Genomic DNA, 24,059 nt, shown 5'->3' with positions numbered 1-24,059 from the left:
GAACTGTCCTACAGGCCATCGACTACATATTAATCTTGCCCCTTTGTACTATGAAGCGATTGAATATTACCTGCCCCTTGATGATCCAAGCGGGAAGGTACCGTTTCATTGTTTTAGCGCTACTGCCGTTTTTGACATTGTATACAGCCGTATTACTTAAATAAGTGACAAGCAGTCGTATGACTTGCATTAGACACTGCGAAACGGCACCCGCTGGAATCCCGCGCTGACGTGCCGTGCTGTGCAGTGAAGGTGAGACAATAGTAAACTTAATTTACTATCTGGGGTTTTACGTCCCAAAACTATGATATGGTTATGAGGGACGCCGTAGTCTAGGACTCCGGAAATTTCGACCATCCGGCGTTCTTTAACGTGCACTGACATCGCACAGTAGACAAGCATCTAGCGTTTCCCCTCCATCGAAATGCGACCGCCAAGGCCGGGGAAAAGCCAACTTATGGTGGTTCAGTTCGAAAATTCTTTTATCGCTTAAAACAAAAGTTGCTCTTTTGAAATTTTCTCAATATTTTAACAACAAAGCATATTGCCCAACGAACTATGAGTCATATTTTACAGCGAAAGCTGTTATGAGATCATTTCACCGGCCGTTTTTGGCGCCGTAGTTGTCCGCCGCCGCCGCCGCCGGTGTCCGTACCCAGTATCGCTCGAAATAAGAAAAAAAAACGAAATAAGAAAAAAATTCCAGGATGGAACGAGGTTCGAACCTGGGCCCTCTGCGTGGGAGCCCAGTATTCAACCTCTGAGCTATGCCGGTGCTTGGAACTGCTTTGCAAAAAGGTGCTATACAGGCTTCATGTCGGGAAGGAACCACATTAGCATATGCAATATAGCGTGGTAGAAGAGTAAAATAAGCACCAAGCGTCGCACAACGCGAATTCTGTAACCAGGCGTCACACAATGCGAATTGCGCAACGAGTAGGTTGTTGAATGCTTCCAACCCATTACAAAGGACTCTGCCATAATTCTTCATCCTCATCAGGCACAGCATCAACAAAGTGCGCATAATGCCTTACATGCGTATAGCAGGTACCAACGCTCTCCGTAGAATGACGAAAAATGACACAGCCTGCTGCCCTACTTCTAAAAAATTACAATGATTTATAGCGTAGTGGGTTCCTCACAAGTGCACTTGTATTGGTTTCCAAGGAAGCCCATAAGCACAAGATCCACTTCCTCGGGGTCTCAGTAAAATTACACTGATTTATAGCGTAGTTGGTTCCTCGCAAGTGCACCTGTATTGGTTGCCAAGGAAGCCCATAAGCGCACGATCCATTTCCTCGGGGTCTCAGTAAAGTTCTTCGCCCCCCTCCCCCCGTCTTTCTCCTGCGTCAACGTATGTTATACAGCATGACGGGAGAGGGAAATAGCGACCGGGCGTCACCCAACGCAAATTACATAACTGGTGGCCAGTTTAAAGATTCCAACCCATTACAAAGGGCTGAGCCATAATTCTTCATCGTCATCAGTCGTCGCGTCAACAAAGTGCACATAATGCCTTACAGACGTGTAGCTGGTGCCTCGCTTCTCCGCGGAATGACGAATAATGGCTTAGTAGGTACTTCCCAACTTCACAAAAATTGTGATTTATGGCGTAGTGGGTACCTTTCCAGTGTACTTGTATGGTAGCCCCCAGAGAGCTTAACGGGCTCTAGAAACGCCGCTCTTCCAGCTTTCGCTGTGACTGTGCTGCGGTTTCAGCGCAGGCCTGGCGTTTTTTATTTGGATCGCTACCCTGCGAAAATGAAGCTGCAATATGTGCAAGAATGCTATTTTTTCCCAAATTTGACACAATATTGTGACAATGTCATGGCTTCATTCGCTCCCGCAGTATTTTTGTCATTTACTATACGAACTTTTAATGCCTACATCGTGAATATTATGCTCGCGAAGAAATTTTTGCTTGAATTAAAAATGCCAGTCGTTCAGAATTTTGCTGTTTCTTGTCAAGGCCAAAAATACTGAAAATTGAGACAAAAAATTAATAAACCATCAAAGTCATGAAATATCGGAGCTTTCATATTAAGAAAAAAATTGTTACGTATAATTAGCTCAAACCGAAAATTTTATATAAGTTATGTAGCGCGACACAGTTTCCCGTCCTTGCGCAAAGTTCAAGGCGCCCAGCATTAGTTTTTTTTTACCGAAATATAGCGTGTCAACAACTTCTCACATGCGCACATACACACATAGTAGCACGATTTTTTTCAACATGATCGCAGACGGCCGAAAATCCACCCGGTGCACTTATATATATATATATATATATATATATATATATATATATATATATATATATATATATATATATATATATATATATATATATATATATATATATATATATATTATAGTAGCAGATGGAGCCTTACACTGAGCACTGCACTCTCTGGGAATTAAGTATAAACAACAAATAATGTTTTCTACTTAGAGTACTATTTTCTGAAACCTTCTCGTTCACACAACGGTTGAAGTTTTTATAGGTGTAGGTCCGGCTTCAGTGGAACTTGCGGTGTTCGGCAGATGGCACTTTAAAGGATGGAAACGCTTCTAAAAGAGTGTTGTGCTTCTACATTTACGCTATGGTTGTCGCTAATGTCAATCAGTTATATGTAAGCGATCAGCAAGCTGCACCAGAACAACCCTGGAGGCTTTTGAAGTTTATTAGTGTGGGCTAGACATAATATAGGTGGCTCCATGGATAGCACGTCGTCTTCGTGTGCATTCTCCACTACAATAACGTTTGCTCAGTTATCTTAGAATATAAGGAAAATTGCGCTAGATCCTATGCGCTGTACCAATGGATGTTTTCAGAAGCAGTCAGCGAGCAGCTGCTTATGCCGCATTGTTTAGCTTTGACACAAGCGTTACGACGCGATCGAAGACTTTGCGTAAATGAAGCAGTTTTGTGCATAATGTGGGCCTTCTAGTCACGTCGACTAAACTATGACACCAAAAGGGTAGCGTAAGTCCGGCGTAATTTGGGCACTCACGTTCGAGCACAAAAGTAGGTTTATCGAAATGTACGCTCTGCAGTGCGCTTATCTGCATATCATGAGCAGCGTTCGTCGGCGTATTCTGGCGGAGTCGAGCAGCGCTATACCACGGCCGCTCGGTAAAGCTATACAGTACTAATCATCAAGGGGGTTCGAATATTCAAAACCTGGAATATTAGACTCGAATAGTTCAATATTGTTGCGAATATATTTATAACTTATTTACAGTGTAGGATGGTCCAGCAGTCAAGATGGCGGTTGTTACTTCCAGCACACCGACACGTCGTCTGCCTCTTCTTTGCACACCTCACCATAGTCATAGCTGCAACCCCGCTACATCGACCTCCGGCGGCGAAAGCGCCGACTCGGCGCCTGTTAGCAGGTGGTGGGCGAAAGGTACGGCTTCAGGCGAGCGACGTGGACGACGTTTGAAGACGTAGAGGGCGCCGTAGGGTCCAGAGGGAGTCACCTGGCGTAGCACACGGTAGGGGCCGGAGTATTTGGGCAGAAGTTTTTCGGCCAGGCCAACATGCCGAGACGGAGACCACAGGAGAACGAGGTCACCCGGATTGAAGCGAACGTTCCGGTGGCAACTGTCGTATCTATGTTTCTGGCTGGGTTGCGAGTCCGAAAGGCGTCGATGGGCGATCTGACGGGCCTTTTCGGCTGTGCTGATAGCGTGGCGAGCATATTCGGTGGAGATGTGGTCAGGGATGGGTACGAGCGTGTCGAACGGCAAGGTCGGTTCTCTTCCATACAAAAGGTAAAAGGGAGAATATCCAGCAGTGTCGTGGCGCGAGCTGTTGTAAGCGAAAGTGACAAAGGGTAGAGCAATGTCCCAGTCGCGATGATCAGTCGAGACATACATGGCGAGCATGTCAGTGATCGTGCGATTCAAACGTTCTGTGAGTCCGTTCGTTTGGGGATGATAGGCCGTTGTAAGCTTGTGCTTGGTTGCACAAGAGCGAAGTAGGTCCTCGATTACCTTGGATAAAAAGTAGCGGCCTCGGTCTGTGATGAGTTGACGAGGAGCGCCGTGATGTAAGATGACGTCTTGTATCAAAAAGTCGGCGACGTCTGTAGCGCAGCTGCTCGGGAGAGGTCTCGTAATGGCAAAACGGGTAGAATAATCCGTAGCGACGGCGACCCATCTGTTACCGTTGTGAGAAAGTGGGAAAGGTCCCAGAAGGTCGAGGCCGACACGAAAAAAAGGCTCAGCAGGTATGTCTATGGGTTGAAGGAGCCCGGCGGGGTGTACAGCTGGCCTTTTCCGGCGTTGGCACGACTCGCAAGAAGCGACATAACGATGTACGGAACGGTAGAGGCCGGGCCAGAAAAAGCGTCGGCGGACACGGTCGTACGTTCTGGCAACACCAAGGTGGCCGGCCGTTGGTACATCATGTAGTTGCTGAAGTACGGTCGAGCGGAGATGAGTGGGTACTACAACTAGTAGTTCCTGTCCCACTGGGCGCATGTTCCGGCGGTATAAGATACCGTCTATGATGACGAACATGCGAAGCGAACTGTCCGTCGAGTCAGTATTCAGGCGGGTGATTAGATCTCGTAGGGACGCGTCACGCTGTTGCTCGTCACCGATGTTGCCGAAAGCAGAGAGCGAGGAGATACAGATGGACGTGTCATCCGTTACGTGGTCTGGATCGTCAACGGGGTACCGAGAAAGGCAGTCGGCGTCTTGATGTAGACGGCCGGACTTGTAGACCACTGTGTACGTGAATTCCTGGAGGCGCAGAGACCAACGAGCTAGGCGCCCTGTTGGATCTTTGAGTGCTGAAAGCCAGCATAGAGCGTGGTGGTCTGTGGTAACGGTGAAAGGTCGACCATATAAATAGGGGCGGAATTTACCAACTGCCCATACAAGCGCCAGGCACTCGCGCTCAGTAATAGAGTAATTGCGTTCGGCAGGGGAGAGGAGCCGGCTGGCATACGCAAGAACTCTATCATGACCGGATTGACGCTGGGTGGTGGTGGTGATATCTTTATTGCTCCCAGAACAAACAAAAAATAATAAAGAGGGGACCAGTACGAAGACTGGTTGCGCTATTTCAGAGGAGGTCGGCGGGGATCCCTTGGGATACCGCAGCCTCCACCGCGCGCTGGATGAGCCGGCGTTGGTCTTCTGGCTCGGAGGTACGCAAGAGGGACTCCCACGACTCTGGAGTGTTTGTGTTGTCTGTGTTGTAGTGCGTGCACGTCCACACCATATGTGTGAGTGTCGCCGGATATGAGCAATGTTTGCACCTTGGCGCTATCCGTTCCGGAAAGATTCTGCTGTATAAGAGGGGGTGTGGGAAGCTGCCTGTCTGTAGTTTGCGCCATTGGACGGCCTCACGTCTTGTTAGATCGTGGTGTGCAGGGGGGTATACGCATCTTCCGAGTCGGTAATACTGGAGGATGTCCGTATAAGTGGTGAGTAGTGAGTCGCGCGGTATAGTTGTATCAGGGGAAGCGGCGCGGTGAACCCTACACTCGGCTCGGCAGCTAAGATCTCGGGCGAGTGTGTGCACCTGGGCGTTTCCGCTCAACGACTCGTGGGCTGGAGCCCAAAGGAGTAAACGGGATGTAGAAGAGGGGGGAGCAGAAATTATAATGTGTAATGCCTGGCGGCAGATGCGGCCGGCATCGTAGTTGCGGATGGCTTGTTGAGAGTCACTGATGACAACTTTGGTAGTAGGGTCAGCTAGCGCAAGCGCGATGGCAACCTCTTCTGCTGCGGTGACCGTTTCTGTTTTGCGAATGCTGCATGCTGTGTGCCAGCTACGGTAGGGGGCGAGGGCCACCGCCACCATCGCTGGCTTCGAGGGGTGGTAAGAGGCGTCCGTATACGTGACGTCTGGACGTCCGCTGAAGCGCTTCTCGAACTGACGTGCCCGGTCGGCCCGTCTCTCGGCGTGGTGTTCCGGATGCATCCGCTTGGGAATGGGAGGGATGCAGAGACTTCGACGGTATTCTGGTGTGAGGTCTGCATAGTTGGGGGCCGCCCTCGTTGGTGAGATCCCAATTTGCTGCAGTATCGCTCGGCCGGCGTGTGTGAGTGACAGCCGCTCATATTGGGCGGTGAGGGTAGCTTCGATCAGCTCGCTCACTGTGTTGGTGATGCCGAGAGCCATAAGCTTGTGAGTGGCTGTGGACATGGGAAGACTCAGGGCCGTTTTGTATGCTTTACGAAGTGTCGTCTCTAGCCGTTCGCTTTCGGCGCGAGTGAGACGTAGGTAAGGTGCAGAGTAGGTGATGCGGGAGCAGATGAAGGCTTGGACGAGGCGCAGGAGGTTGGACTCTCGCATACCTCGGTGTTTGTTGGAGACTCGCTTGAGAAGGCGTCCGATCTGTACAACCGACTGGTCGATGCGTTGGAGCGAAATAGTATTGCTGCCGTTTGCCTGTAAGTGCAGGCCTAGAATCCTGATGTGATCCGTTCGAGGGATGGGGTTACCTTGGACCTGGAGGTTCATCTCAGGAAGTACCTTTGGTGCACGTCGTCCTGGGGACGGGATGATGATGTACTCTGACTTAGTCGCCGAACAGCTAAGGCCAACTGTATCGAGGTACCTACCGACACGATCGATGGCGGTCTGGAGAGCCTCTTCGATCTGGCCGTCGCTGCCCTGCGTGATCCAAAGAGTCAGATCGTCAGCATACAGGCTGTGGTGTAAGTTGGGGATGTCAGCCAGAAGCTTAGGTAGTCCTATCAGTGCGACGTTAAAAAGCAGCGGTGACAGAACGGAGCCTTGTGGTGTGCCGCGGTTGCCAGGAGAGACGATGCAGGAATTTGCCGTGCCGACGCCCAGTTTTATTTTTCGGTCGGTGAGAAAGTCTCGCACGTATGCATACGTACGATGTCCGACGCCAAGGGTCTGTAGTTGTCGAAGAATCGCTTCGTGGAGGACGTTGTCGAAAGCCTTGGCAACATCGAGACCAACAATGACTTTTGTGTCAAGGGTGCGTTGCATGACGACCTGGTGATGAAGAAGAAGCATAACGTCCGGCGCTGCTAGATGAGGGCGAAAGCCGAACATCGTGTCTGGTAGGAGGTGGTTGTCTTCGAGGTAGCGAAGGAGTCTAGTCTGGATCACACGTTCCATCAACTTCCCCACACAGGAAGTGATAGAAATGGGGCGGAGGTTGGCCAAGGTGGGTGGTTTTCCCGGCTTAGGAATAAAGACTAGATCGGCGCACTTCCATTCTTTCGGAATGGTACCGCTGGCCCAGCATTCTTGAAGGTAGTCGGTGAGGGCATGAATAGAGGCGTCGTCTAGATTCCTAAGCATTGTGTTAGAAATGCGGTCGGGGCCTACTGCTGAGTTGGTCTTAAGGCGATTAAGTTCTGCTCGGACTTCAGCTAAAGTGATCGGAGCGTCTAAGGTAGGATTGTCCGAACCCTGATAAAAGGGGAGGCTGGTTGCCGGTTTGGGCCGAATGTAGGTGTCAATTAGCTCTTGTTTGAGCTCATCTGGCGTGCCAGGATACAAGTGGAAGATTCGCTCTAGCTGTTGGCGTGCTTGGAGCTTTCCTCCAGCTGGTTCCAGCAGATGTCTGAGTAGGCTCCACGTATTTCGAGTGTTAAGGGTCTTGTTCATTTGGCAACAAATGTTGTACCAGCTCTGCCGGGTGAGTTCGATTGCATAGTTCTCTATGTTTGTGTGGGCGCGTGCCAGCCGACGGCGGATATCGCGGTCCCATTTTCGAGTGGACAGCAGGGCTTCGAGCGACTTCTTGCGCTTCCAGAGATGGGCGTAGTAACGGTCGCAGTAAGGGACTGTGTCTTCCACGTCGACCGTTTGCGTGGCGTCCGCCACCTGTTTGACAATTTCGGTTGTCCATGCGTTGATGTTCGTAATGGTGGGAGGCGCGTCCTGCTCTTTCCTGTGTGCGCGAAAAAGGTCCCAGTCGATCACCTTAGCCGGCCGTGTACGTTGCCTCGTGGGCTCTTTTATCACGATCTCGAGCATGAAGTGATCGCTTCCAAAATTTTCGTTAGTATGACACCAAGAAGCTTCGACTCCGGAGCTCGTAAAGGCGAGATCTGGCGTTGTGTCTCGGTGTAGGCCCGAACCGAGCCTAGTAGGGTAGGAGACATCTGTGATAAGGGTGAGCTGGTGGGTATGCCAGTCATTCCAGAGGCGTCTGCCCTTGGCCGAGTCGTAGTGGTAGCCCCAAGCGCGATGATGCGCATTGAAGTCACCGATGATAAGGAGAGGCTGCCCTCGCGCTAGCTCCTGGGCACTGAGGAAAAGGGGTCCGAAAACGTCTTTACGGGCCCGTGGAGGGCTGTAGACATTAAGCACAAACAAACTAGTGCGACGATTGCGCCCGGCTCGAGGTAATACTTCTAACAATACGTGTTCGGGGAAGGTAGGATCCAAATTATGCTGCAGGACCGTGAGGTTACGTTTGACGAGGGTGGCTACTTGAGGCTTTACTCGTTCTGAAAAGTATGTTGTGAAACCGGCAAGTTGCGTGTTCTTTCCCCCTTCTTGGAGGGCTATCAGCTCGGGGCGATCACTTGCGGTGAGGAACTGTTGGAGGACCGGACGCTTTCGTGCGAACCCCCGACAGTTCCACTGCCAGACGGTTGTGTTAGCCGAGCTGAATGCCATGATTAGGCTGGGAAAGTTCTGGCGTTGGAGGGAGTGCCGGCACAGCGGCCGCGGGTTCAGCGATAGCTGGGGGTTTTCCCTGGGCTTCTATGCTTTTGCTCAGGTTCTCAATTTGTTGGGCGACCTGTGAGCCGATTGTGTGAAGTGAACGTTCGATGTGCGCTTCTAGAGCCCTGATGTGAGTGTGGGTGAGTTCGTATTTTTTCTCGAGTCTGTCGAGACGTGTTTGCCAGTCTTCGGCTTTAGGATCGTTGTCAGCCGGGGCCTTGCGTTTGTGTTTGTGTCCGCTGGAAAGCGCGATTTCCATACGTTCTACCGTAGGTGGTGACTGCGCGGCCGGCGGAGATAGGGTGTGTGACGTGGCTCGATGTTCGAGAGCCTCCACTCGAACTATGAGTTGCTGTATAACTGCTGTCAGTTCTACAATCGCTTTATGTGTGTCTGAAGTACTGGGAGTTCCCTCCTGCGTACTCACCGGTTGTTGATGTCCTTGTGGGTCGGGGGAAGATGACGGTGGCGCAGGTGGATGCTGCAGAGGAGAAGAAGCTCCATGCTGCTGGGTGACTGCAGGCGGCTCTTTTCTGTTCTGGGAGGAAGTCTGAAATCGCCCTTTGGGGGTGGTAGACTCGAGCGGTGGAAAGGAGCTCGAGCGGTCCTGCCGCTGCCTCTGCCGGCTGCCGGAGCGTTGCTGGTCCCATCGACTGGTGTGCTGAAGCGTTTGTTGCTTGCCTGGCTCTTGTGTCTTGCTTCTGTGTGCCTCCGCTTGTCGGTGCTTTTCCCACTGTCGGCGCTTGACGGTGTAGGGGATCCTGAAGATTTCCTTGCAGCGGCTATCGCCCGTGAGGTGCTCCTTGCCGCACAGACGACAGGTTGGTATGCACGTGTGGTCAGTCGGCGGATTTGGTAGTTCGCAGCCTCTGCATTTCTTAGTTGGGCTAGCGCAGACGTCAGCTCGATGACCGAGCTCGCCACAGCGATAGCACACTTCGTACTTCTTCTTGAATAAGTTACATCTGTGTCGACTGTTGCAAAAGTAAATCCATGCCGGTACCTGAGGCTGAGCGAACGTGATGAGTACTGCGGTGGTGTTCCCGAGCCGCCGAAAATCCACGATGGGCGGGTTGCGGTTATCTTGTAATTCTGCTTGAATCGTATCTCGGTCCAGTCGGAGGTCGACTCCGCGAATCACACCACGGCCCGAGCTATCATCGGGAGCACAGTAGACGGACACCTCGTAATCCTTGTTGTCGATGGTGATCTCTTTGACTTGTAGGACCCGCTCAGCTCTTTCGAGATCTGGGGTGCAGTACGCGAAAGTGTTCTGAATTAGGTTGGCTTGTATTAGGTCTTCGTGACGCACGGCGTCTCTGGTGAAGCGAGCAGCATTGCACACCGCTTCCAGCAGTTGGTAGGTCGAAATCTTGGAAAGTAGCAGTCCGCCATGAGGGCGAACGATCAGCTTGAGTGCGTCGCTCGGTAATCGAGGCTGTTTTGAAGCTACAGAATTTTTGGCTAATACGCGTCCTCGCTGTCGAGGCGTGAGTTCGGTTGACGTCTTCCTTACAGGTGCACCCGAGGCATGACCTTTGTTGACTTGGGGCGGTTGATGCGGTCCCGCTTTATCTCCGGGGGAATTGGGTACGGCAGACCCTGGTGCTGTTCGCGCCACCCGGAGCTTGTTTACTTTTGTGAGCCAGTCAGTGGCGGCTAGTTCTTCACGAGAAATTGGGATGCCCTCGACGGCGACCTTCATGGTCGACTACGGCGCGCAGGCTCGGCCGACGGCGCGGCGCAGCTGGCGGACGCGCCGCTGCGGCGCCGAGCTCCGTAATCCTCGGCGCGGCGCAGTAGGCCTAGCGAGGCATCCGGCGTGGCCGCGGGAAACAATTGGCCTAGAATGGTCACTCGTCGTCGTACGTACTTCTGGTTGGTGCCTCTGAGTTCCTTTCGTCGTTAGGAAGCCGATGACGCCGATTAAAATACGCTAGGGTCTCACTGTCCGGGGTGAAGCCAGGAAATCGGCGCAGCCCATGTGAAGTGCGTCCTTCGTTGGTCGCGCTCAGTGGCGCCCCCCCAAGTGATCTCGATTGACGCTGGGCTAACACAGCGCCAATGCCGTAACCACTAGCGTCTGTGCGGACCTCGGTTTGAGCAGACAGGTCGAAGTGGGCGAGGATCGGCGGTGTGGTGAGCAGCGTAATGAGGCGGGAAAAAGCACTGGCTTGGTCAGGGCCCCACCAAAATGGCACATCTTTCTTGAGAAGATCAGTGAGGGGGCGGGCAATATCTGCGAAGTTTCTGACGAATCGTCGGAAATATGAGCATAGGCCCACAAAACTTCGAACGTCTTTGGCACAAGTTGGTACGGGAAAATCGAGGACAGCGCGAACTTTGTCGGGATCGGGTCGGATGCCAGATGAGTCAACGAGATGCCCGAGAATAGCAACTTGGCGATGGCCAAAGTGGCATTTCGATGAATTAAGTTGTAGCCCAGCCGCACGAAACACTGAAAGAATGGACGAAAGTCGGTCGAGGTGAGACTCAAAGGTGGGGGCAAATACAATGACGTCGTCCAGGTAACACAGGCAGATAGACCATTTAAAGCTGCGCAAAAGCGTGTCCATCATCCGCTCGAACGTGGCCGGCGCATTGCACAAGCCGAACGGCATGACTCTGAATTGGTAGAGACCGTCAGGCGTTACAAAGGCAGTCTTCTCACGGTCGAGGTCGTCTACGGCGATTTGCCAGTAACCAGAGCGTAGGTCTATCGAAGAAAAATAGGTAGCACCATGAAGGCAGTCCAGGGCATCATCGATACGAGGAAGCGGGTAGACATCCTTTTGGTGATCTTGTTTAAATGCCGATAATCCACGCAGAAACGCCAGGTGTTGTCTTTCTTTTTAACTAAGACTACAGGGGAAGCCCACGGACTCGAAGAAGGCTCAATAATGCCTTTTGTGAGCATCTTGTCGACCTCCTGTTGAATAACTTGGCGCGCTGATGGTGAAACTCGGTAAGGACGCCTGTGAATTGGAGCTGAATCACCGGTATCTATGCGGTGCTTGACTTGCGAGGTTTGACCTAAGGGCCTACCGTCGAAGTCAAATATGTCAGAGTAGATCATAAGGAGATCACTGAGGTCTTTAACTTGAGAGGGCAAAAGTTCTGAGGCAATCATCTTGGTGATGTTGTTGTGCAGTGTAGAAGAGGCGACTGCGTCGACTCTATGCGGGTTCGGAGAGACGACAACGGGCAGTTCAGGTGACACCGATGAGATCTGGCACTCGTGCGACGGTGACAGAGTAGCAAGAGCAATGCCTTGTGGTAGGACTTGAGGGCTGAATCCGAAGTTCAGAAGAGGAAGGCGCGTCTTGTTCACTGTAACAGTTACAACTGTGTACGGAGAGGAGACGCTGCGGGCCAGTAGAACACTGGGAGAAGGAGAAACCACGTAATCACCATCCGGTACATTGGGATAGGGTTCAACAGCGACGCAAGTTAGGGCTTGTGGTGGCAGACGAATAGCCTCAGCACACGAAAGTTTGGTCTGAACCACCTCCGACACGTCGGCGGACGCAGGCATGTCAAGTTGTACAACACCGGCCGAGCAGTCAATGACAGCAGAGTGGTCAGACAAGAAATCGAGTCCGAGGATGACATCATGTGGACAATGAGCGAGAACATGAAACAGAACGGACGTCTGGCGGTCGGAGAACCTCACACGTGCCGTGCACATTCCGAGTACAGCCGGAGTTCCTCCACTAGCGACACGTACAAATAGGGACTCGGGCGGCGTAAGGACCTTATTTAATCGTGCACGGAGATCAGAGCTCATAATAGAAATATGTGCGCCGGTATCAATGAGGGCAGTAACAGGTAGGCCATCCACTTCCACAGCAAGCAGGTTCTGGTCCGTAGTGAGGGTCAGCAGAGGGTTTTCAGGTCGGGGGTCGAATGCAGCATCACCTCCGGGAGCTGCATTGCTCAGTTTTCCGAGTATGGGCGTCCAGTAGGGTGGGGCGACGAATGGCGACGGGGCTGAGGTGACCGGGAGCGACGATCGCTTGGGGACGGTGAACGGCTGGAGCGTCGGACCGATGTCGCAGGAGCCTCAGCGTATGGTCCACCGTCACGAGCGGGAAACTGCAGGGGCGGGTGGTTGTCGTCACGTCGATAGCCAGAAAACGAGCGAGATGGAAAGGTGCGAGAACGACAGTAGCGAGAAATATGTCCTACACCGTGGCAACGAAAGCAGATCGGCTTGTCGTCCTGCGTTCTCCACTGGGCAGGGTCACGATAGCGGCGAAACATTTCCGGTGCACGAGGAGGCGTTATGGAACTGACACGAGGTTCCGTCAACGAACACACCGGCTGCAGTCCGACATTTGCAAGCTCTTCCCTCACAACCTGCTGGATCAACGAGATCGTTGGTCGAGGATCATCAGATGGCCGCGTCAGGAAAGATGGTGGCGACGCCGCCTCGATTTCTCGGCGCACGATGCGAACTACGCTCTCGTTGGTAGGCGGTTGACCGCATGGCGGCTGAAGGTCCTCGCAAGATGATGTAGCGGCCGTGTTCGGAAGTCGCACGAAATGCTGGGCAATGCGGCGACTCTTCAGTTCTTCGAACCGGCGGCACTCTTTGATGATGTCGTCCACGGTGGAGCAGTCTTTAGACACTAGTAAATTGAAAGCATCATCCGCAATTCCCTTGAGCAAGTGGCTTACTTTGTCACCCTCTGACATGTTGGTGTCGACCCGTCGGCAAAGGGCCAGGACGTCAAGGATGTAGGAGACATACGATTCGGTCGAAGATTGTGCCCGACAGGAGAGTTCTTTAGAAGCGGCCCGCTGGCGTCCGACGGCTCTACCAAATAGGTCACGAAGCTTCTGTTTACAGGCATCCCAACTGGTTATGTCAGCTTCATGAGCCTGAAACCACGTACCTGCTGTTCCGCAGAGATAGAAGTCAACGTTGGCAAGCATCATTGTAGGGTCCCACCGGTAGACCGCTGCAAACCGCTCATACTTCGCGATCCAGTCATCGACGTCAACGTGGTCGGTGCCGCAGAAGTTACCGGGATCGCGGGGTTGAGTCAATACGACCGGCTGTACCGGCTGTACCGGAGGCGCGGTCGAAGCGGCAGCAGCAGAGTTGCTTTCTGTTGACATATTGCTGCTGTCCAGGATACGTCCGCTGCGGAGTTCCGTCTTGCGTAGTACCCAGCACCACCACCAAAATGTTGCGAATATATTTATAACTTATTTACAGTGTAGGATGGTCCAGCAGTCAAGATGGCGGTTGTTACTTCCAGCACACCGACACGTCGTCTGCCTCTTCTTTGCACACCTCACCATAGTCATAGCTGCAACCCCGCTACAATATTTCATCAGATTCGGACGGCAGTTTTACAATTCGAAATATTCAGACACCACAAAACTTCAGAGCACTTATTGAAATGAGCACGAAGATTTACATACCTGTGCTGAATTTCGCCAATTATGATGCACAAATACACAAAGTTTCCGATGCCACATTCCCCCATCCCCCTTCAATGCGCTTTTACAAATTTTGCCTCAGTATTCAAGTGCAGAAGCCAGAGCATGGCTGTGTGTATAACAGCATGACAGTGTGAGGCCGAGCAATCGAGTGCCGTAATTATACTGAACAAATCTACCGAATCAAGTGGGAGCCCTTGCGAAATTAATAAGAAAAGGCTAAAAACAAGAAAACCCAGCATTATTCTGAATTAACCTTCGATGAAGCACATTCAACGAACATCATGCCAAACAGATGTCATTGCGATTGAGATGGAATGCTTAGCAGATTAAACTATGACAAGCTAAATCGACCGAGAATAACTGACTGAGCTACATCGACTGAGAATAAAAAGAAGAAGATAGCTTTCGCCTTGAGTCTTGTTACGCGAATTCACAAGGGACCCTGTGAGTAGTTTCTTTACGACCTGTGTGACGCTCGGTTTGTTGCTATGGACCGTAAGTAAACGGGTGTGCGAGACGTCGGGCCACCGACGACGACGAAGTTTACTCTCAGCCCGATCGGTACATTTAGGTATGATTATACGTTTTTATTGCAAGTAAATGTATGGACACTCCAGGCGCATTTCGCGGTCACCGTCGGCATCGCCGTCGCCGTAAGGTTCCACATAAAGTCGAAATCGACGTCAGCCTACGCGTTGTATGCTCAATGTGCGAGTGAAAGGCTGCGAAGGCAGTCTACGCTCGCGGCTAAAATGAAAAGAAAACGCGCCGATCGCCTTTCGACGCGTGAAAGGTTAATGGAAGAAGGGGGGGCCTCGGAGCTGGGTATGCACCACTCCGGCAGTCTCTTGGTACTTCGATCACCGGGCGTGGTCGCTCGCAGTCGCACGTGCTATATCTTGACAGGGATGAGCAACGTCTTACAGCTTTGTGCATGCTGTTTTACAGCGAAAGCTGTTATGAGATCATTTCACCGGCCGTTTTTGGCGCCGTAGTTGTCCGCCGCCGCCGCCGCCACCGGTGTCCGTAACCAGTATCGCTCGAAATAAGAAAAAAAAAACGAAATAAGAAAAAAATTCCAAGATGGAACGACGTTCGAACATGGGCCCTCTGCGTGGGAGCCCAGTATTCAACCTCTGAGCCATGCCGGTGCTTAAAACTGCTTTGCAAAAAGGTCCTATACAGGCTTCATGTCGGGAAGGAACCACATTAGCATATGCAATATAGCGTGGTAGAAGAGTAAAATAAGCACCAAGCGTCGCACAACGCGATTTCTGTAACCAGGCGTCACACAATGCGAATTGCGCAACGAGTAGGTTGTTGAATGCTTATAACCCATTACAAAGGACTCTGCCATAATTCTTCATCCTCATCAGGCACAGCATCAACAAAGTGCGCATAATGCCTTACATGCGTATAGCAGGTACCAACGCTCTCCGTAGAATGACGAAAAATGGCACAGCCTGCTGCCCTACTTCTAAAAAATTACAATGATTTATAGCGTAGTGGGTTCCTCACAAGTGCACTTGCATTGGTTTCCAAGGAAGCCCATAAGCGCATGATCCACTTCCTCGGGGTCTCGGTAAAATTACACTGATTTATAGCGTAGTTGGTTCCTCGCAAGTGCACCTATATTGGTTGCCAAGGAAGCCCATAAGCGCACGATCCATTTCCTCGGGGTCTCAGTAAAGTTCTTCACCCCCCCCCCCCGTCTCTCTCCCGCGTCAACGTATGTTATACAGCATGACGGGAGAGGGAAATAGCGACCGGGCGTCACCCAATGCAAATTACATAACTGGTGGCCAGTTTAAAGATTCCAACCCATTACAAAGGGCTGAGCCATAATTCTTCATCATCATCAGTCGTCGCGTCAACAAAGTGCACATAATGCCTTGCAGACGTGTAGCTGGTGCCTCGCTTCTCCGCGGAATGACGAATAATGGCTTAGTAGGTGCTTCCCAACTTCACAAAAATTGTGATTTATGGCGTAGTGGGTACCTTTCCAGTGTACTTGTATGGTAGCCCCAAGAGAGCTTAACGGGCTCTAGAAACGCCGCTCTTCCAGCTTTCGCTTTGACTGTGCTGCGGTTTCAGCGCAGGCCTGGCGTTTTTTGGAATCGCTTATCTTGCGTTGAAGCGATAGACAGCACAAAGGTCGCTTCGCTCTCTGCAGTGAGCACGTTCCCTTACACAAATGTTGTGCTGAGTTATACCAGAACGGACGCAAAGGAGTTACTGCTAGCCTTCGTATAATATTTTACATCGTTACTATCGCATTCATTGCTGCGCTTTTGAGGGCGAAACTGTGACTTTATTTAATTGCGGAGCATTTTTTTCTGCGAAGGAAAGGTCTTTTCTCGGTATTGCTAGAAAGTTGGGTTTCCGCAGACTGCATTTCGAAGCTCCGTTGGCTAACCCCCGCCCCTTGGCGCGTTCGTGCAGCCATTGATTTGCCGGCGTCTATGGCGGCTGCAACGCACATTGTCTTGTATAGGTGGACTTAATTGCTGGTGTGTTTTGTAAAGTGATACGATTCCTTATGAATTCGCCTAAGACGACTCGAAGGCAAAAGCCATGTTCTTGTTCTTCTTATTCGGCTCACTCTGTTGTATTGATTCACCCTGTGACGTCCTAATGACGTTACAGTATGGCGTCATCATGTTGCCACCTATCGTCACGTTAGTTTTTGCAGCATTCGTCTTGACGCCGATGCCGACGGTCACTTGTCACTTTTGATGACGCATATAAGCCTTTCGCCTTAATAATCTGACTCAATGTAGCGCGCGGAACTTCAAAATAGCGGTAGCTGAAAGACGGAGAAGTACGAGACGTAGCGAACAAATTAAGGTACAACGCCGGCATAAAAGGATGATGAGGAATGCTAACATAATGGCTAAAAGCACGAATCATATCGAAATACCGTATCTTCAAGGCTGCTATGTGTTTTATAGATTTCGGTGTAGCTGTTGATTTCAGAATAATGCATTGGACGGTAGAAAACCAACTAAAGAAATGAGTGCCATTTCCTTGCTGCTGCGGCGTTCTTCAGCTATTAGGGGCGAAGCTCCTTGAGGCGGCACCCGTTCGTCCCTCGTAGTCGTAGTCGTAGTAGTCGTAGTGCGTAACCAGTCTTACGCTTTGACCTCCAAGGTGGTGCCGGTGGGAGATTTTTCCTGTGCGTTGTTGAACAATAAAAAATTCGCAGCGTGCGCGTTAACTAAAAGCCGAATTCTTCTGTCTCTCATTCCCCATTAGCAGCCATTGGCATGTTCCAGTAGGAAACGTTAGTAGAAGTAGAATTGTAAGTGTTAGCTAAAAGCCGACTTCTTCTGTCTCTCATTCCCATTAGCAGCCATTGTTTACCTCCAAGGTAGTGCCTGGTGAGATTTCTCCTGTGCGTGATTAAACAATAAACATTTTGTTCAAAACGCCGTTGATTGATGAAATAAACCAACGAAAGACGCCAGATGTTTTGTAAAAGCAAAACGAAAGAACGCCAGATGTTTCTAAAGCAAAACGAAAAGACGCCAGCTGCTTAACGAAAGACGCCAGGTGTTTTCTAAAGCAATGGTTTTCTAAACAATGAAAATTCACAGCGTACATGTAAAATTAAAGTGAGCTGCAAGTCGTCATAACTCATCGAACCTTTAGTATAAACGCGCCCGATCTCACGTCGGTGATGATGTACTGGGCAGAATTCACGGAAGATTCACGGTTTACCGATGAACCTCCGCAGCTTCGCCCACTCATCATCATTCACTCCGTGGATATGCTGTGATTTATGTTTATGAACTTTTTTTAATGTCAGCCGAAAGCCAGGTTGGGAAGAATATCATTGCAAAAACGCGTTAAGGTATAATAAGTCATTTTACTGCTTCAAAATTGCCATGGATGTTTATTTCAATATTTTAAACAGGTCTAAAGAAGATTTCGCGTTTAACGTCCTTCCAACAGATTTTTTTTTTCTTTCTGGTGTGCACTTTACGAGTGTGATCAGCATGTATGAAGCACTGAGCAATAAAACAAGCAAAACAAGTAAGGACAGATTAAAGAGTATGCAGTATTGCCAACATAAACTGAGAAAGCCCCTCCTTGTGTTACCGCTGGACCTGTATAAAATAACATTACAATACGCAAATCAAAGGGAGGACAGATAGCAACGCCCCGCATTCCTCCTAACTATAAATACAAGGGTGATCGTTACAGATACCTCAATACTTTACGGTGGGCATATCTGACAAACGGTCAGCAAGAAGTTATGGCCGGTGGGCTCGGAATCTACTTTTACGGCATGGTACCGTTTATGGGCGTTTCCGTACTAACCGTTACAATCATTTGGCGAGATAAGCTAAATGACTAGCTAAATGACTGTATTATGGCCTTATTGGGATTACTATAACTTTGAAGGTTTAATATAAATCTGGAGCGAAGCGATTTGCACGGAACAGACTGTTTGATGTCGGATGCTATCTTAAGAGTTTCGGTGAATGGTGTCCTAAGCATATCTCGCTGTCAGGATTAGGCAGACGCTGGAATGGCGCAAGTAAAGTTTTTTTTTCTTTTCTTTCATTTTTTACCTGAGTAATAAAGCACGTTTGCTGGCAGAGCACGCAATAAATTTGAAACAACTCAAGATTAGCAAACAGTTCTGCCAAGTATTTATTGTATCGAAGGCGCTTATGATCTGGTTCAATAGAAAAAGACTGCATTTCATAGTCGTTCATGTGACGTTGCTGTGTGCGAAAGGTTAGATAGCTAAAAAATTGTAATATGCTTTCATTTTGTTTAGTTGCTGTGACGTGCTTCTATGCTTTCACAACGGGCACAAGGCTTATCTTATTGTGGCAACAGTGATCAGACAGGCACCATCGGAACGAGATGTTCTAGGCAACCACTCGCAAGGCGGTTGCTGCTATGCTGACAGCTGTGAATGTGTCACCAAAGTATGTAATGTCTACTCGTCTACAGAGTAGGTAATGAAAGCAGTGTGAGCTAAACTTCATAGCATAGGCGGTTTACTTTATTTATGTTCCTGGTTTATTACAGCGAAAGCTGTTATGAGATCATTTCACCGGCCGTTTTTGGCGCCGTAGTTGTCCGCCGCCGCCGCCGCCGCCGCCAGTGTCCGTAACCACTATCGCTCGAAATAAGAAAAAAAAAACGAAATAAGAAAAAATTCCAGGATTGAACGAGGTTTCTGCGTGGGAGCCCAGTATTCAACCTCTGAGCCATGCCGGTGCTTGAAACTGCTTTGCAAAAAGGTCCTATACAGGCTTCATGTCGGGAAGGAACCACATTAGCATATGCAATATAGCGTGGTAGAAGAGTAAAATAAGCACCAAGCGTCGCACAACGCGAATTCTGTAACCAGGCGTCACACAATGCGAATTGCGCAACGAGTAGGTTGTTGAATGCTTCCAACCCATTACAAAGGACTCTGCCATAATTCTTCATCCTCATCAGGCACAGCATCAACAAAGTACGCATAATGCCTTACATGCGTATAGCAGGTACCAACGCTCTCCGTAGAATGACGAAAAATGGCACAGCCTGCTGCCCTACTTCTAAAAAATTACAATGATTTATAGCGTAGTGGGTTCCTCACAAGTGCACTTGTATTGGTTTCCAAGGAAGCCCATAAGCGCATGATCCATTTCCTCGGGGTCTCAGTAAAATTACACTGATCTATAGCGTAGTTGGTTCCTCGCAAGTGCACCTGTATTGGTTGCCAAGGAAGCCCATAAGCGCACGATCCATTTCCTCGGGGTCTCAGTAAAGTTCTTCGCCCCCCCCCCCCCCCCGTCTCAACGTATGTTATACAGCATGACGGGAGAGGGAAAAAGCGACCGGGCGTCACCCAATGCAAATTACATAACTGGTGGCCAGTTTAAAGATTCCAACCCATTACAATGGGCTGAGCCATAATTCTTCATCGTCATCAGTCGTCGCGTCAACAAAGTGCACATAATGCTTTACAGACGTGTAGCTGGTGCCTCGCTTCTCCGCGGAATGACGAATAATGGCTTAGTAGGTGCTTCCCAACTTCACAAAAATTGTGATTTATGGCGTAGTGGGTACCTTTCCAGTGTACTTGTATGGTAGCCCCAAGAGAGCTTAACGGGCTCTAGAAACGCCGCTCTTCCAGCTTTCGCTGTGACTGTGCTGCGGTTTCAGCGCAGGCCTGGCGTTTTTTTCTTGTGAAACTTCAACCCTTCCCCTCCTACAGCGTAGACGTACATGAACTACCTGTTATTACGTCTACACCATTTCAATGATTGTACGTCAACAGTAACGCAACAGTAGGAATGTTTGCAGATGACTGAATTATCTGTAAGGAAGTAAGCAGCCGTGAAGTTCAGATGTACCCGAACAGAGCCCTTGAACATATAACACACTGGTGTCAAAAGTGGCAGATAGTGACTGACGCTGACAAATGATTTGTATAACAGTGACGAATAAAACGGCGCCCATAAACTTCCCATACTATTTTAGGCGTCATAATTTCATCAGATCTCAAATGGAACAAGCAGGTAACATTTATTGTTAACAAAGCATTGGCAGCTTTGTACTCGTTGAAACGCTCGCTTAGACCCGCATCCGTAGATACTAAACGCCTAGCATACACGTCATTCGTTCGCTCTATATTGGAATATAGAATAGTATGTTGGTTTCCCTTCCGTAGAGAGTACACAACAAAATTAAAAAGCGTACAAAGGAAAGCACTTAGATTTATCTTTATTAAGTATCGCCGTCATGACTGTCAGACAGAACTACTAAAGCAAGCCGAACTCAACACTATACAAAATCGAGCCAAACTACTTCGTCTTAAGTTTCTTTTTCTTCCTCCTAATGGCAGCATGAAGATCAATGTGGTCAACTATTTACTACATTCAGATACAACCAGTTCCTTAACACAACAAGAACTTAGCTGAATAGAGATTTCACAACTACATATTCAGGTACTCCTTTTTTCCGCCAGCAATCCGAGGTTGGAACAGTTTGCCTAACGATGTTGCCAAGTCCACATCACTCGAGGTTTTTCTCGCCAAGATATCAACCAATGCTTCGTAGTTATGATCGGCATGCAGGCTCGCTGCATTGTGAAATGGTAATCTGTTTCACTTCTCAGTATCTTGTTTTCCCGCCTTTATTTTACGCTACTCATGATTTCGTCAGTACTTTCCGAACCTTATCTCCAGTGAAATGAGTGTCTGATTTATGTACAGTTTCATTTTATTGCTTTTTTCGTGCGCTAAACTTTCTAATATGTTATTTATTACTATTTTTCTCATTGTAGCATCTGTAGAATTACTGTAGTGTGCACATGTATTGTCCGGTTCAACTGAACATGTATACGCGCCTACTTGAACTGTCTTGTCTTGAATATGTATCTTACCCCCTTTCTGCAACAGCCTCAGATGTTAGGCTAGAAGTGTGTTCAAATAAATCAATAAAATTTCACTCATTTTTGCTCTTGAGCAACGCCTCCTCTAGAAACATGCCTGCGGCGTCGCTGGCTATCCCATTGTAGCCGTAGTGCCTTGAGTTGTGGTCGCTTGTCGAGAGATGGCGCCACGTTCTCCCCTATTGTTTTCAATGGGGCTGACGTGGTGTGACGTCGAGGGAGGTTGTGCGCATGCGCAAATGTGTGTTGCAAGCGGCCACCGCAAGGATCGCCAGCTACTGCCCTCATTAGAAACGGTGAAGGAGGGAAAGGGTAGGGCAGGAGGTTTTTGGCTCACGCGGCAGGCATCTTTCTAGTTGAGGCGTTGTCTTGAGTTTACAGAACGTTTTATTCTATTACACTTCGGATCGGCCTAAACAACTTCGCAATGGATATCGTGTGACACTCACCGATCAAGGCCACTATCCAAAGGTGTGTATATCCAGAAGAATGCTTACCTGCAAAAATGGAAATCAAGCGATTGAGTACATATACAATACGTAAGCCGCAAACATGTCACGCATAAACACTCGCTTGATTATGTATGAAATAGCAATGACACTGTTTCTATCATGGTTTCTACCGTGCTCAAACATTTAGGTCCGTCACCTTTGTAAACCACTTGGCGTTTTACATTACAATACACAATACATATTATACACACTATTGAAAACAACGCTAACTACAACAATATAATAAAAGGCACCGAGAAAGGGGCTCTAGCCCTAGTTCTAGGTTCTTAGATTTTGCTAATTTTTGGCATCTCAGATGAGACAGGGCACAAAAACAAAACCACGTGCAGTCATCTGACACTGAAGCCCGACCCGACGTTCTTGTTTTACATAGTTCCCGTGTAACCAGGATACCGAGCATCCTTGTGAGACTGCCGTTCCTTAGTGTTGCACGGTCTCGATTATTTAGCTGCCAAATCATCCATTGTATAAATGACATATTGCTCGAGAACTACCCCAATAGAGACATGAAAGACAATGCTAAGTACAATGTAACAATGAGCTAGAGACGCTTTCTTTTTCAAGATTTAACGCAGAGAATCGTCTTAGGTACAGCTCTGTGACGGGCACCTCACTTAATAATTAGAGAAGTATAAGAACGAGTTACCTGAAGGGGGCAAAACTGACACAGCGAAATGGCCGAATGTTAGCCTAAACAATCTAGACAGGTTGTTAGACTTCCCCTAATCCCTAATTTGGTAATTTTATTGCAGAGCCAATTAGCGAAGCGTGAGGTTGCGCGCATTTTGGCGTCAGCTTTTTGGAGTGAATTTTCACAAAATTTGTTTATTGATTCACTTCCGCTGCAAGAAATATCTCTCGCATCGGGAAAGTGATGCCTCTCTCAGATCTCCTCGCGCGTTCCCAGGCGCCGTATCGCAATTTCGCAAGGGGTTATGTCGGTCGCTTAGCGCATTAAATACTGTAGCACGCTGCGGCCACTGGTCAAGAAGGTAAGTGGATACAGCTGCTACGAATACCTGGGCACGCAGAAATTCGAGGCAATCAGCTTGCTCACGCTTCCACCCACGAACTCATACACGGGACCCCCGCTGCTTCCTCCACAGCGCAACTTCTCGCTGACTAGGACGACCCCCAGCCCCTCCTTTCCTATACTGATATCTTGCAAAACATTAAGGTCAGAAGACTCACTCTACGCCCACCTGATTCTAAATTAAGATACGGCAACGCAGGTCGCGTGGCGACGAATACAATCACTGTCCTTTCCAAATTATTATGTCTTGTACAAGATAGATCCTTTGGCGTACAATCCGCGATGTAAATTCTGTTCCCAGACCGCCACCTTATTCCATATGGTATGGAAGTGCCAAGACAATCCCGATATATCGGCCAAACATAATCCTACAATAGAGTGGGAGGCGACCCTGTGCAGCTCTGACCCAGTGCAGCAGCAAGCCCTGGTCGACCGAGTCTGGACGGCGGCAAAAGCCAACGATTCTTTCTTTTTCTGCTCAGGCAACTACGCATAAAAAACTACACGTCGAACAATTCACTTCTTTTCCAGTCCAGATATTTTGTTTTCAGAACAGTAGTTTAGCCGAAGGAACAGAAAGAATTTACCAAAGTCTGACTGAAGTATTCCTGATACCTATTGTGAATTTGGGTGCGTTCTTCAGAACGCCTCAATTTGAGGGACCACGAGATAGGCGGACAAGAAAGCTGACGCAGGCTGTCAATAGCCTTGCAATTAGAGCCCTGACAATATAAAAGTGCATATAAGTGCGCATGTACACGAAGCGAGAGCACAGTTATAAAAAATTGCTTTAATTCCTTGAGCAGCGGCTAATATAGAAATCAAACAGCCTAAAAAAGATCACTGTGTCTCAGCCACCATCGATGCTTTTACCATACATTTCACTCAGGAATTGAGTAGAATAACCAACCAGCGCTGAAACGAAAAAAAAAAAACCGTTGGGATGTGCCTATATTAGGAACGGGTGCTCATTCATTA

The 24,059-nt window shown here is 49.1% G+C and overlaps 1 protein-coding gene across 1 annotated transcript; it reads right to left on the bottom strand.

Annotated features, from left to right (window-relative positions):
- Positions 1-5,044: 5,044 nt before the first annotated feature.
- LOC119392933 (uncharacterized) lies at positions 5,045-7,315 on the bottom strand. Its single transcript, XM_037659841.2, has one exon. It carries the CDS (start codon positions 7,298-7,300, stop codon positions 5,078-5,080), a length of 2,223 nt encoding a protein of 740 aa, XP_037515769.2. The 5' UTR covers positions 7,301-7,315; the 3' UTR covers positions 5,045-5,077.
- Between the last annotated feature and the right edge of the window lie 16,744 nt (positions 7,316-24,059).

The sequence above is a fragment of the Rhipicephalus sanguineus genome, chromosome 5, assembly GCF_013339695.2.
Source record: "Rhipicephalus sanguineus isolate Rsan-2018 chromosome 5, BIME_Rsan_1.4, whole genome shotgun sequence".
Taxonomy (NCBI): Eukaryota; Metazoa; Arthropoda; class Arachnida; order Ixodida; family Ixodidae; genus Rhipicephalus; species Rhipicephalus sanguineus.
This window is presented reverse-complemented; position numbering and strand designations above follow the sequence as displayed.

Bases quoted from the DNA above. Each gene is read 5' to 3' on its own strand.
- LOC119392933 (XM_037659841.2), bottom strand. From the start codon at position 7,300: ATGCTTAGGAATCTAGACGACGCCTCTATTCATGCCCTCACCGACTAC.